The sequence below is a fragment of the Cetorhinus maximus genome, chromosome 1, assembly GCF_964194155.1.
Source record: "Cetorhinus maximus chromosome 1, sCetMax3.hap1.1, whole genome shotgun sequence".
NCBI lineage: Eukaryota > Metazoa > Chordata > Chondrichthyes > Lamniformes > Cetorhinidae > Cetorhinus > Cetorhinus maximus.
In genome coordinates, this window is record NC_135879.1 from 74,139,828 (window position 1) to 74,154,529 (window position 14,702).

Here is a 14,702-nt window from a genome sequence, read left to right on the forward strand (position 1 = left end):
TCGCCACAGTTGCCTTCGGTAACTGACAATGCTGTTCTCACCCTGATCTGAGGCTGCAGTTGTGGCCACAGTAGGCGTCAGATTTCAGTGAGGATGTCTTTAATGAAGCAATTTTATATACTTCTTTCTACTGAAGTTCAAGTGGCAGAATTGCTCCCTGAACACCTTGCGCAGACACGGCCCCCTGCTGATTACCCTTCTCCTCCTCCCTCTTCGAGCATCTTGTCCTTCTCTGTGTCACACCTGCTGATTCTCCCTATCATGCTGTTGATCAAGAGGGATGTCTACTACTGAAAGTGATCTGTGAAGAAACCTTGAAGACAGGACAAAATCTTCCAGCATGTGCCACACCACTCCCTGTAGACTTCAGCAACTTTAACTAATTTAGAAAACCACCAAACACTGCTACAATTGCAGCAAGAGCCAGCAGAAATCACTCAGCAAGTAAGCTGACAGTCGCTAATGATCCCTATAGTTAATGCTGGAGGATGCAGAGGGGTTACGTCCTGCTGCAGAATGAATGCTCATCTGTGTGCATTTAAGAGAAAGCAATAGTTGGAGCATTGAGTTCCAAAATGGCATCACTGGTGTCAAATCAGTGTTACGTATTGATTGACATCATGATCTGCCTACCCTGCATACTTGCAATAAATGCTCCGTGCCCATGCGTTAAAGCTCTCAACAAGTTGTGCTCTGGTGCAGCTAGCACTAGAAGTTGTGGGGAGACGGTGGTATCACTAGACTAGTAATCCAGATGCCCAAGCAAACCCTCTGTGGGTATGGGTTCAAATCCCACCTCGGCAGCTGGTGGAATTTAAATTCAATTAATTAATACATTTGGAATTGAAAGCTAGTCTCAGTAATGATGACCATGAACCTATCATTGATTGTCGTTTAAAAAAAACCCATCTGGTTCACTACTGTCCTTTAAGAAAGAAAACCTGCCGCCCTTACTTGGTCTGGCCTACATGTGACTCCAGACCCACAGCAATGTGGTTGACTCTTAACTGTCCTCTGAAATGGCCTTGCAAGTCACTTGGTTCAAGGGCAATTAGGGATGGTCAACAAATGTTGGTCTTGCCAGCAATGCCCACATCCCATGAAAGAATAAATAACCATGGATATAATTTTGGAGGCAAAACAGCACACGTAGCACCGAAACATGGAGTTCTATGGGACTGGATTTCATGGTAGCAGAGTCCAAACCAGGCAGTATAAACCAGGAAGGATGATTTTAGATTTAAGTCATGTACAGGAAGAAAAATCAGAATAGAGAAAAAAAGACATGTTTAAGAGAGTTAAAAGAGACAGAAAGAAAAAGTAAAAGAAAATATTTTAACATCTTAAAAATATCTAACGCTAATTAAATTCTGAAAGAATGAGACTTTGTGCTTATAAAGTAAAGTTTTCAGTACCAGAGAGGCTGTTTAGAAGTATTTCTGGGCTGGATTTTGTCCTCCCCTGCTGGCGCGTTTGAAGGCGTTGAGGCTTGTAAAATTCAGCAAATGACCTACCCGCCACCTAACTGCCTGCCCCGGACCTGTCTGAAATTTAATGGGGATGGTGGAGGCATCTTTGAGACTATTGAGGCCCATAAGTGGCCAATTAATGGCCACCTAAGTGCCTCATCCTACCCCCTGCTGCTATTTTACCAGTGGCAGGAGGAGGCACATGCCAAGCGGGAAATCCGGCAGCTTTAGCTGTGTGTGCTGGTATTAGGCAAACTGGAGGGAGGCACCCCTCCCATCCTGCAACACCCCCCACCCCACGCAGGCCATAATTCTCTCTTTACTCTCCCCACCTGGCCTTGTTGTCAAGGGCAGTCGCTCTTAACTCACCTTGGGCTGAACGCTCTTTTGCCCATGTTTGAACCAAGGCTGTAATGAGGTCAGGAGCTGAGTGGCCCTGGCGGAACCCAAACTGGGCGTCAGTGAGCAGGTTATTGATAAGCAAGTGCCGCTTGGTAGCACTATTGATGACCCCTTCCATTACTTTACTGATGATTGAGAGTAGACTGGTGGGGCGGTAATTGGCTGGGTTGGATTTGTCCTGCTTTTTGTGTACAGGACACACCTGGGCAATTTTCCACATAAGTGGGTAGATGCCAGTGCTGTATTGGAACAGCTTGGCTAGGGGCATGTCAAGTTCTGAAGCACAAATCTTCAGTGCTATTGCCAGAATATTGTCAGGGCCCATAGCCTTTGCAGTATCCAGTGCCTTCAGCCGTTTCTTGATATCACTTGGAGTGAATCGAGTTGGCTGAAGACTGGCATCTGTGAAGCTAGGGACCTCTAGAGGAGGTCAAGGTTGATCATCCACTCGGCACTTCTGGCTGGAGATTGTAGCAAATGCTTCAGCCTTGTCTGTTGCACTAATGTGCTGGGCTCTTCCATCATTGAGGATGGGGATATTTGTGGAGCCTGTTCCTCCAGTGAGTCATTTAATTGTCCACCAGCAATCACGACTGGATGTGGCAGGACTGCAGGGCTTAGATCTGACCTGTTTCCAGGACTGTTACTGACCTCATCTCCTCTGGAGATCTTCCTTCCACAGCTTCCAACCTGATAGTCTCCCAACCTCGGACAGCCCGCTTCTACCTCCTACCCAAAATCCACAAACAGGACTGTCCCGGCAGACCGATCGTGTCAGCCTGTTCCTGCCCCACGGAACACATTTCTCGCTTTCTTGACTCCATTCACTCTCCCCTTGCCCAATCCCTTCCCACCTACATCCGTGATTCCTCTGACATCCTACATCATATCAACAATCTCCAGTTCCCTGGCCCCAACTGCCGCCTCTTCACCATGGACGTCCAATCCCTCTATACCTCCATCCCCCACCGGGATGGTCTGATGGCTCTCCGCTTCTTCCTCCAACAGAGGCCCGAACAATCCCCATCCATCACTACTCTCCTCCGTCTGGCTGAACTTGTTCTCACACTGAACAATTTCTCCTTAAACTCCTCTCACTTCCTCCAAATAAAAGGTGTGGCTATGGGTACCCGCATGGGCCCCAGCTATGCCTGTCTCTTTATGGGGTATGTGGAACATTCCTTGTTCCAGTCCTACTCCGGCCCCCTCCCACAACTCTTTCTCCAGTACATCGATGATTACTTCGGTGCTGCTTCATGCTCTCGTCTGGACCTGGAAAATTTTATTAATTTTGCTTCCAATTTCCACCCCTCCATCATTTTCACATGGTCTATCTCTGATACTTCCCTTCCCTTCCTTGACCTCTCTGTCTCAATTTCTGGTGATAGACTGTCCACCAATATCCATTACAAGCCTACCGACTCCCACAGCTACCTCGACTACAGCTCCTCACACCCCGCTTCCTGTAAGGACTTCATCCCATTCTCTCAGTTCCTTTGCCTCCGTCGCATCTGTTCTGATGATGCCACTTTCAAAAACAGTTCCTCTGACATGTCCTCCTTCTTCCTTAATCGAGGTTTTCCACCCACGGTGGTTGACAGGGCCCTCAACCGTGTCCAGCCCATCTCCTGCGCATCCGCCCTCACACCTTCTTCTCCCTCCCAGAAACATGATAGGGTGCCCCTTGTCCTCACTTATCACCCCACCAGCCTCCACATTCAAAGGATCATCCTCCGCCATTTCCGCCAACTCCAGCATGATGACACCACCAAACACATCTTCCCTTCACCCCCCCTGGCAGCATTCCGAAGGGATCGTTCCCTCCGTGACACCCTGGTCCACTCCTTCATCACCTCCTACATCTCAACCCCCTCCCACGGCACCTTCCCATGCAACCGCAGAAGATGCAACACCTGCCCCTTTACTTCCCCTCTCCTCACCGTCCAAGGGCCCAAACACTCATTTCAAGTGAAGCAGTATTTCACCTGTGCTTCCCTCAACTTAGTCCATTGCATTCGTTGCTCCCAATGCGGTTTCCTCTACATTGGAGAGACCAAACGCAGACTGGTGACCGCTTTGCAGAACACCTTCATTCTGTCCGCAAGCATTACCCAGACCTCCCTGTCGCTTACCATTTCAACACTCCACCCTGCTCTCATGCCCACATGTCTGTCCTTGGTTTGCTGCATTGTAGCAGGACCTGTGTGCGATCTTTCCTTCTCTCCAGCTACTGCACCAAGACAATTAAAAGGCCTATTAAGGCCATTAAGTTATCAATTGTTGTTAATTTTTCACCACCCGCTCAACCAACCTGTTAAAGGCAGGCGAAAAGGCCAAGTGGCCTTTGCATTTTTTTTGGAAACCTCGTCCCGAGTTTCCAAAAGCAAATACAAATGAAATAAAAACTTTAATTTTTAATTAAAAACATGTTCCTGCTCATGTGACAGATTCACATGAGGAGACATGTTTTATATTTTTCTGTTGTTTAATAATTTTTTCAATATATTCTTCATCTCCCTGAGGCAGATCTGTGCCTCAGTGAGATTATTCAGCGCTCTCTCGCGCACATGTATGAAGTTTGCGGTAGGCCTGCTCGCCCTTCTCCCCCTGCCCGCACAGGCAGCACTCAACGCTGCCGCTCACGTATCATGCTGGCATGTATCATCATGCCCTGCACACATAGTCTAGGTCGTTAATATATATCAGGAAGAGCAAGGGTCCCAACACTGACCTCTGGAGAACGCCACTACAAACCTTCCTCCAACCTGAAAAGCAACCTTTTATCGCTACTCTCAGTTTCTTGTCACTCGGCCAGTTTCTTATCCAAGCTTTTAGCTCTGAAGAAGTCATAAAGACTCAAAATATTAACTCTTTTTTTTTCTCCACAGACGCTGTTAGACTTGCTGAGTTTTTCCAGCGTTTTCTGTTTTTGTTTCTTATCCAAGTGCCTACTTTCCTTTTTATTCCATGACCTAGAATTTTGCTCAATTCTGTTGTGTGGCACTGTATCAAATGCCTCTTGAAAATCCATATGCACCACATCAACAGAGTTTCCCTTATCAACTTTCTCTGTTACCTCCTCAAAAAACTCCACCAAGTTAGATAAACATGATTTTCCCTTAATGAGTCCATGCTGGCTTTCCTTAATTATCCTGCACTTGTCGAAGTGACTATTGATTTTATCCCGAACGATAGTTTCCAGAAGTTTCCCAGCCACTGAGATCAAACTGACTGCTCTGTAGTTGCCAGCTTTATCCTTGCACCCCCTTTTCAACAAGGGTGTAACATTCGCAATTCTCCAGTCCTCTGGCACCTCCCATGTGTCTAAGGAAGACTGGAAGCTTATCACTAGTATCTTTGCAATTTCCACCCTCACTTCTCAGCAGATACACATTCTGGGGCCATCCACCCAGATAATTCTGGGGGTGACCGGCCCATCCAAATTGCCTCTTCTTAGGACTTCTGCAACTCCAGCTTCGCAGGCCAAGGAGGGTGCTACTGCCACACAGCAGGACCCTGAAAACAGGTTGGGGCCCATCAGGCCTCGGCCATCCAGAGAACGCCCGCCAAAGCCATCACAGACGGGGCATCACAGTCAGCAGGCTGCCTCCACCTCTGCTGTGGATGTCCGGAGAGCACCAAGACGTAGCGGCAGGGTTAGGAAAGTTAAGTAAAAGTAGTTGCACAGCCTGACCACAGGTGTTGATCACTTGTACATATTGTTCACTATTGTTAATAAGCTCTTAGGAATGTTTCCCTGCTGTGGCTCCTTGTTCTGACGAGCAGTGTTCTTGTCACTCAGATGTGAAACCTTTCTGCACAAGATAAAAGGCAGGTGTCTCAGTCCACGGCCTCTTCCCTGTGCTGTGTGCAGCCTTCAGACCACAGTGATGGTCCAGCCTCCCTGGAAACATTACTGGTACCTGCACCTCGGCTGTGTTGGACATTGCTGTCAGAATGTAGTGGGCAGGTGCCACAGAATTCTCTCATACTCTCTGTGTGCTCTCAGCACCTTTAATGTGAGGCTGGCCCCCATCACACCAGCATCTGTGTCCAGGGATGCTGTGCACCAGCTCTTGAAGCAATGAGGTGCTGAAGGCGGACACAGCATCAGATACGTCTAAAGTTTCATGGCTGCGTCTCTGAGAAGGCCCTGATCATGGAGCGCAAGTGAGCTGCCCTCGGCCAGACAGGAGTCAGATATTCTCAGAGACCATGTGAAGATCTATGGAGTGCCCTCACTGCATGTTGTCATCATCCTCCTGTGATTGAGCTACCATTAGGGTCTCCACTGCATCTCCATGACAGGAACATTCTCACAGTCAAATGTTCTCAACTGTGATGTGAGGATCTACAGGGACATCTCACTGCATGTCGTCATCATCCTCCACAAATCTGGTAACTATGAGGGCCTCCCAAATGTGCCTCCCTCATCTAGCCAGTGCGAGAGCCTCATCCCCATCGTCGTCACCACCGAAGACACCCTCACCCTCATCCCCATCAATGTCCTCCTCATCGGATGAGACATGCAGCTCCTCCATCTCTTCAGCCAGCTCCTCACCCTGTTGCACACCAGGTTGTAAAGGGCGCAGCAGACGTCAACAATGTATGACACCCTCTACGGACTGTATTGCAGGGCTCCAACTGACCCCTTGATGCTTCCCAGAGAGTGCTGATCACCCCTCGGATGGCCAGAGATGAGTGCGCTGCATGGCTGCCCTGTTAACCTTTGACATCTTCAACATCCTGATGGTCTGCTCCACCAAGTTGCGAGCTGCTGCATGAGCCTCATTATAGTGCCGCTCTGCTGCAGTCTGAGGCCGTCACATGGGTGTCATCAGCCATGGCCTCTGCGGTAGCCCTTGGATCCAAGGAAGCAACCCTGCAGCCTCTGAGGACCCTGGAAGACCGCAGGAATCTGCGAGCAACTCAGGATGTAGGCGTCGTGCACACTCCCTGGAAACCATGCGCATATCTGCAGGATGCGTTTCTGGTGGTCGCATACCAGCTGCATTTTCAGCTCTTGCTGCTGCTGATGTCTACTGAGTGTAGCGATGGAGACCTGAGGGTCACATGAGCGCAGTCAATCGCACCCTGCATCTGTGGGAATCCCAAGATCAGGGCGAATCCAATGGCCCTTGTATCCTGGCTGTCCTGGTCCCGGGTGAAATGCACAAAGTTGTGTGCCATGGAGAAGATGGCATCCGTGACCTCATGAATGTATTTGTGGGTGGCGGATTGTGAAATCCCACAGAGGTCACCTGTGGAGCCTTGAAAGGAGCCACTGGTATAGAAATTGAGTGCCACAGTCACTTTCACAGCCACTGGCCTTCCATGTCCCCTTGGTGCCAAGTCCTGCAGTAAGTGGCAGATGTGAGCCACCAGGTCCCTAGACATGCGCAGTCGTTGGCAACACTGGTTCTCAGTCATCTGCAGGAATGGCAGGCGGCGTCTATAGACCCTGGGTGTCGCTAGGCACCAACCACCCACGGCTCACTTTCGCTCCTGGGCAGCATGTGCAGGAGCCCCTGCTGCCCCTTCTTCATGAGGTTGCTGCTCCTGCCCTTTGCACAGCTAGGAGCCTCAGTCGCTCTCTCCTCAGTCGTCTACGGTCACTGTGGGCCATCAGGCATACAGCTAGGTCACCAGGATCCATTATCCTGATGTGGTCCTCCTGAAGCATGAAAGAGAGAGAGACATGGTTATCATGGCTGTACTTAGTACCTTTCCTGGCCCCTTAATGCTTCCCGGAGAGTGCTGATCACCCTTTGGATGGCCAGAGATGAGTGCGCTGCATGGCTGCCCTGTTAACCTGCGACATGGGGGACACTGGTCCAAACCAAGATGCTGAGATTGCCTGACCCCAATCATATCACTGTGGCTGCACCTGATCTGTCTTAGTTGCAGAGACATGGTCAGTTTATACAGATGTCTCTAATGCCTGGCCAATACCCTCGCTTACCCTGCCCCCCACCCCGATTGCCTGTCGCCAGGGCAGCACTTCACCCCCCACCCCTCAGCAGTTGCCTCCAGGGCCAGGCATCAGTTTCCCCCACCCCACCCCGGCGTCCCTGAGGCCTGTAAACAACAAGCGAGCTGTGGAGAACGCTGCTGCTCACTCACCTCAGTTTCCCCAAAGTGAAGGCCGCCAAGTGCACTTCGCCTGTGTGCTGTTGTGAAACATGTTGGCGCGCTTTCCTGCAGATGTGGATGGACGTTACAACAGGGTTCCAAGAGCCTGGCAGGATGGCCTTTTAATTATATGCTAATGTATTACAATTAGCTCCCCGCCGACCGATGGCGGGAAATGCAGCCCGCCATCAGCAGGCTGAGCGGAAAATCGGGACCTGCCTTCACGCCGTCATGAAGTGGGTCCCGCCATATTTTCCGCACACACCTCCTATCACGCCCGCCACCAGTGGACTCGGAAAATTCCGCCCATTGTGTTTCTAAACTTTGAGTTTACTTTTTGTACCCAAGTCCTCAAATTCAGCAATGACAGTCGACATTAAGTAAGCTGCCTACGGCTATCCTATTTTTGACTTTCATGGACTTATTTGTTGGGATAGATCTCCTTGACTTTGTATAATAAAGCGTAAAAGGTGTGATAATGAGATGGCAGCACATTTGACATCTCATGATTTTTATTTCCATTGACTCAACCAGGATGACAGTACATTGAAAATTTACCAGTAACCTTTTCAATTGCTGGACTTTAATAAATAGGTGTAAACATCATATAAGTATAGGAATGATCAACGCCATCCCTCTTAAGTTGATTTATGATTTATTTTTCATTTATGCATGCACATCTGAATTATGTAATGGCACCAGAACCTAATCCACAATTGAGAAGGAAAGCCTATGGCCAGAATTTTTACCTCGTCAGGCAGGCGCGCACCCGACCTGAATGAGCGTAAAATGACGCATGATATTTCGGTCGGAGGGCTTACAATCAACAGGCCTATTAAAGCCATTAAAGTACCAATTAAATGTAATTTTTTGCTGCCCGTCCAATCTTACAGTTGTCAGGCAGTCAATAAGGTCAACCGGCCTTTGCACTTTTTAGGAAACCTCATCCATGGGCAGAATGAGATTTCCAACTGCAATTAAAAATAGATAAAAATTTTAACTTTTCATTAATATTATGTCCCTGCTCATTATATTCTTTATTTTTGAATTTTTTATATCTTTAGCTCCCTGAGGCAGCTCTGTGCTTTAGGGAGCTTTTCCTGCGCGTAACTGTGCGAACTTGCGCACTCGCCCTCCTCCCCCCGCCCCAACACAGGCAGCGCTGAGCACTGCAGCGCGTGTTTCACGCTGGGCAGGCCTTAATTGGCCCGCCAGCATGAAATCGCCATCGCGGGCGGCGGTCAACTTCCCAACTGCTCCCGCTCACCCCCACCAAGCCCGCCCAACGAGGACAAAATTCTGCCCATAATGTTCCAACACTGAGATATCCTGGAGTGCTGCTAGTCGGTTATGTGTTTGCAAGATGCCAAGAAGTCCTCCTTGTGAATGCTGCTGCCTGCTAAAAGCACAGGATCACAAAATCATCCCTCCTATGTATTCTTAATATCATTTTTCTTACTTTATATTTTCCAAAAAATTCAGCTTGGCTACTTAGGAATAACTATACAGTTTTACAGTATAACTGTCTAATGAAACAAGCTAGTACCACTTCTGTGGAAATGTTTTGCAGAAGTCCATAACATAACCCAGAATTTTATAACTTTACTTAGGATTTTGGCTTTCACAACAGAACAGTTATAAGGATCTTGATTTCAAGAAGTGAACTGGATCTGATGACTATCAAAAGAACTTACAAGGAGCGATATGGAAATTCCCTAAGCCAAGATATCAGGGTATGCCTTGTCCATCCTTTACGTTATATACACACACTTGGAGACCCAGCAATTACCTAAACAGTCTGATTTGCTGCATTATTAATTGCAGGTCAGGCACAATCAGCCTGTTCGAATTTGAATAGTAATAATAGGCTATAAATCAAACAAGAAATTTTCTCATAAACCTAATTTTCATATCACAATGTTTTCTTTCTCATGCTAAAATAGTTACTACATCAGAAAAATACTTTTCATTGGTCTCTCAAGAACTTAAAAATATATCATAGTCAATGAATTATATTTGAGGTGTAGAAACTGTTGTTATGTAGGCAAACATGTTAACCAATTTGTGAACTGCATAGTCCAACATATATTAGAGAATAGTCAGGAGATTCTGTTTTTGGTGATGTTTGCTGAGGGATTAATATTATCTAGAAGGATAACCATTGAATAGTGCCATAGAATACCTTGCATCCACCTAAACAAGCAAATAGGGCCTCAGTTTAACATCTCACCCAAAAGTCAGCACTTCTGGCAGTGCAGCATCCCTTCTGTACTGCACTGGAGTGTCAGTTTAGATTATGTGCTCAAGTCAGTGGAGAATTGTTTAGACCATGACCTTCTGACTCAGAGTCAGCTACCACTGACCCAAGTTTGAAGTAATGGGTAAATACACCAAACGATGTGGGACAAACCCAGGAAAGTCCTATGTTTGCTCTACAATCAGTGCTGAGCTAGATGATCACTTCCAGGCAGCCCTTGAGGAGGAGGCTTCAACTTCCTCTCTTGGGTCTAAGGAAGCTCTGTTGCTCCATCCAGCCTCACTAGGAAAGGGAGAAAAAGAAAATCCATTTACTTTATAGGGTCTCTTCTGGCTCTTCCAGCTAGGTTGATCCGACAGAGAAGTCACAAGAGCTTCCCATGCAGGTTTCCAGTTAAAATTGTAGAGGGGGCCCAGGTGACATCCTCAGAGCCTGATGAATGTATTTAAAAAAGGAGAATGTAAGCTTTCAGCAGATTTCCCACTTGACTGCTCAGAAGACCAGATTAAGGTTGGAGCCTGCATTAAAACAGTAGGATTTGTGAAGGTAAACCCCACGAGGCATTCTAATTGCCCTCCCACACGATTTTCATCAGGCAAGATTAAAAATAGCACTAAATTATTTTCAATTTAATAATACCTTTAGGGGCTGCTTTCAAAAATAGGTTGAAGCTAGATTTTGATTTTTTTCTAATTTTATAGTCACATTCAACTTGTAAACTTGATTGATTTAAATATAGATGGAAAGTTTTAAAGAAAAATGACTAAGAAGTGTTAATGTGATAGACTGTTCCTGCCTGACACTTATTTTCTTTTTATATCTATTATGTGCACATAATATTAAATAAAGCCTTGAAATATGCTGCACAAATATTAACACATTTGTGTAAAATGCTTTTGTCCTCTAATTCAGATGCTTAACTTTGTTATTTTAATTGGTCTTCTGGCTTTATTACTAGATAGAAGAATTTCAATGCACACATTAACTGTGATTTAAACTGAAGATTTAAGACGGTGTTATTTTGATCTCTTGCAGCAATATGCATCAGGACATTATGAAGCAGCTCTCATGGCAATTTGTACTGGCGATGCTGAAGATTATTAAATGAAGAAAGATTCATGACTACTTGTAAATCAAGAAAAGAAATTCTGAAGTGTCACAAAACCCAAGCCTACTTCAGTCTTTGATGTAGATTGAAGAGTCAAATTATTGTCTTCGAAAGTTACAGTAAACTGCACATTTAGTGTTAACTACATTAACTGCACAGTTACAGTAAACTGCTAATCAGTTATTATAGATAAACCTTTTGTTAATCTACAGAGCATCTGTGAAGAGAAAAATACTCCAGTACATTTTACAAATAATACATTAAAAATATAATTGCTTACTTTAATTATTTAAATAAAAATTATTCTCACATTGCAAAACAAAATCAGCAGAAAACCTATTGATTATATAATGGTTTGAAATATTGTGGCAATTTTTTTGTATAACATTTTTGAGATGGCAATATCAAAGAAACGGTTGTGGAAATTTCTTGTTCTTATCTTGAATATGACCACAGGCTTCTTAATCAACTCAGGGGTTCCTGGTTATTCATTCGCTCTTGCTTGAAGAACAGAAAATATTATCATGCAAAGGTTCTGTAACCTATTACTGTGCCTTGATTGCTTTTTTTCTGGTTACTTTGTAAATCTAGTTACTTATTCAGCTGATTTAACACAAAGTGTAATTGCTGCAACAAAATAAAAGACAATTTTCTCTCTTCAAATGCTTGTAAAACATTTCATTATAATCCTTCAAATAAAGTACAATGCTAATGCAAAACATTCTGCATAAAAGTAACACTCCTGCCATCAAAATAATTATGAATTGAAAAACTATTTATGGAATACATTGACCAGGTTTGTTTCCTATGACAGGCTATTATTAAGGAAAGATACTAGGAGAAAATGTTTTAATCAGAATGTTGTTAAAACACAGAGTGGTTGAAGTAGAGTCCATTGCATATTTTAAGGAAAAGTTTATTTAAAGCAAAGGAAGTTAAAGGGCTAAAAGGAGAGAATAGCACTGGAGGATTCATTTTAGATTGCTCCAGCAAAGAGCAGATATAGGCAGAATGGGGCACATAGCTTCCTTCTGTGCTGCAAACTTCTGTTCTCATGATCCATTTCAACTCAGCAAGGTGCACAGCTGCAGTGAGTAGCTTCAAGTTCCTGCTGTGGCTCTCAGCAAAGAGAGGAACTATTCATAATAAAGCCTTCACTTTGTTAAGCACCTTTTATGCATTTTAAAGCATCTATTACTTCTGTAGTTAGTCTAGCTGGTTATTTTTCACCTTCAGAAGACTTAGAATTTTGGGTCTTTGCTGATCTACTCTGCTATGTACATTACAGGGACACACAAATATTTCAGAATAGTTCCATTTATTTCAGTAAGAGTTGGGACTGAGAAACATGATGATGCCTAATAAGGAGCTGTCCAACAGTAGAAAAATCATTTGTTGGATACCAGGATCAGTAAAGACTCCTTAAAAGTAGTACTACCATTACAAAGTCTTATTTAACAAATTTACATTGTGAAATTGATGCTACATTCTGTCCACTTTCCTGTATGCATCAGAAACCTGGACAATAAATAAAGATCTGTGGAAGAAAATAGAGGGCTTTGAAATGTGAATGTCAAGATGCATTATTAAATAATCCACAAGGAGAACATAAGACCAATGAAGAGGTTCTTGAAATTACAAGAACAAAAAGAACTCCAAAAAAGTGATATCCAGAAAACAAAATGTCAGCATTTCGGCCATTTGACCAGAGTGGAAAAGCTGCAGAGATCTCTTCTAGAGGACAAAGAAAAGGGCAGCAGAAAGAGTGGTCGACTTTATCTTCTTTCTTGTTTCTTTTTTTAATGATGCACACAGGCGGTTGACATTGTAGCTGAGCTAACTTTATTGATAACACATTTTCCTAACATGAACAAATATCTACAGTGTCTGAACTCTATCAAGACAGGCTCTAACATGTTCTATCTGACCTGCAACCCCAGGTCAGGTGCCCCAGTATATAGTACAGAGTGCCATACAGTATCTAATACTGGAGTCCACAACCACAATCAGTTATTATCATGACATTTCCCTTTTTTAAAAGAAACTTTTATACAACTCAAGTACACAAAGCCTCTTATCTATTGTTTCTCACTCTGTTTTGATCAATCTGCTTTGTCTTTTGCTCATCTCTGTACCTCTGTTTTTTTAACAAGTCTTCCACTGGAAGTTCTGAATGGTGACAGAGGTGATCTTGAAGGACAAGGGGCCTTCTCCAGCTCTGTGTCACTATCACCCCTTGGATAGTTTTCAGGACTCTCAAGCTTTGTCTGGGTATCTGTTGCGTCACTGGTGCATTCTGGTTTTTGATCTTCAGCTACACTTTCTGGTCCAGAGCAGGGTTATGTTTCATTTGTTTTCCATAAGAATTTCCAGTTTCTCCTGTACTATTGTCCATTTGGAGTCTGCACTATGTATGACGTTGGTTCTCCTGTGATTCCTGTGACAACGGCAGGATTCCAGATCCCTTCATGCTGAATCCTCACTGTCTCTCCCATGTTCAGGTCAGGCAGAGATCGGGCACCTCAATCAAAGCACTGTTTCTGCCTCTGATGTCTCAGTTTGAGCAGGTCCTGCATGCTGTAGTCATTGGCTGTGGAAATAACAGTTGGGGCACAGTTGGAAGCTCAGTTCTTAGTCTTCTCCCCATCTGGAGCTGTACTGGAGATGATCCAATGCCCTCTAATGGGGTATTCCTGAAATCGAGCAGAGCCACGTAGGGGTCTCTTCTGTCCACCTTTGCCTTCTTCAACAGGTGTTTTAAGGTCTGCACAGTACGTTCCACCATTCCGTTGCATTGTGGATATTTGGGACTTGATTTGCTAAATCTGCAAAACTCTTTGCCTGAGAATTGTGGACCGTTATCTGAGATGATTACTTCACGTATGCCATGGTGAGCAAAGATTGATTTGAAATGATTTATTAGCTCCTACTATCATTTCTCAGCAGCACGGACTCAAAAAACTTTGAGTAATAATCTACTGCCAGTAGGTACTCACTGTTGTCAAATGTGAACAAGTCCACTCCAATTCTCTGCCAGGGCCTTTGTAGAACACTGTGTGGTTGAAGTGGTTCTTTTTGTTGCGATTTACTTGGAACATTGCAAACGCATTCACCATTTCCCCAATTTGTGGTCCCATTCCAGGCCAATACATTACATCTCAAGCTCTTCTCCTGCATGTGTCAATGCCGAGGTGACTTTCATGTGTAGGCTGCAGCGCTTCTTTCCTCAGTGATGCAGGAATTATGATCTTTTCTCCCTTAAAAAGTATTCCTTCTGCTACATGAAGTTCCTCACAAAAGTTCCAGTATTCTTGTACAGCAGAAGGGGCTCCGC

General features: G+C 44.9%; 1 protein-coding gene across 1 annotated transcript in view; it reads left to right on the forward strand.

Annotated features, from left to right (window-relative positions):
• Nucleotides 1–11,364, forward strand: part of LOC144682725 (annexin A10-like) — an 84,424-nt gene extending 73,060 nt beyond the window's left edge. The window contains exons 10-11 of the mRNA XM_078545803.1: nt 9,614–9,736; nt 11,296–11,364. Of these exons, the coding sequence (XP_078401929.1) occupies nt 9,614–9,736; nt 11,296–11,364 (192 nt within the window). The remainder of the gene's footprint in view (nt 1–9,613; nt 9,737–11,295) is intronic.
• The last annotated feature ends 3,338 nt before the right edge of the window (nt 11,365–14,702 follow it).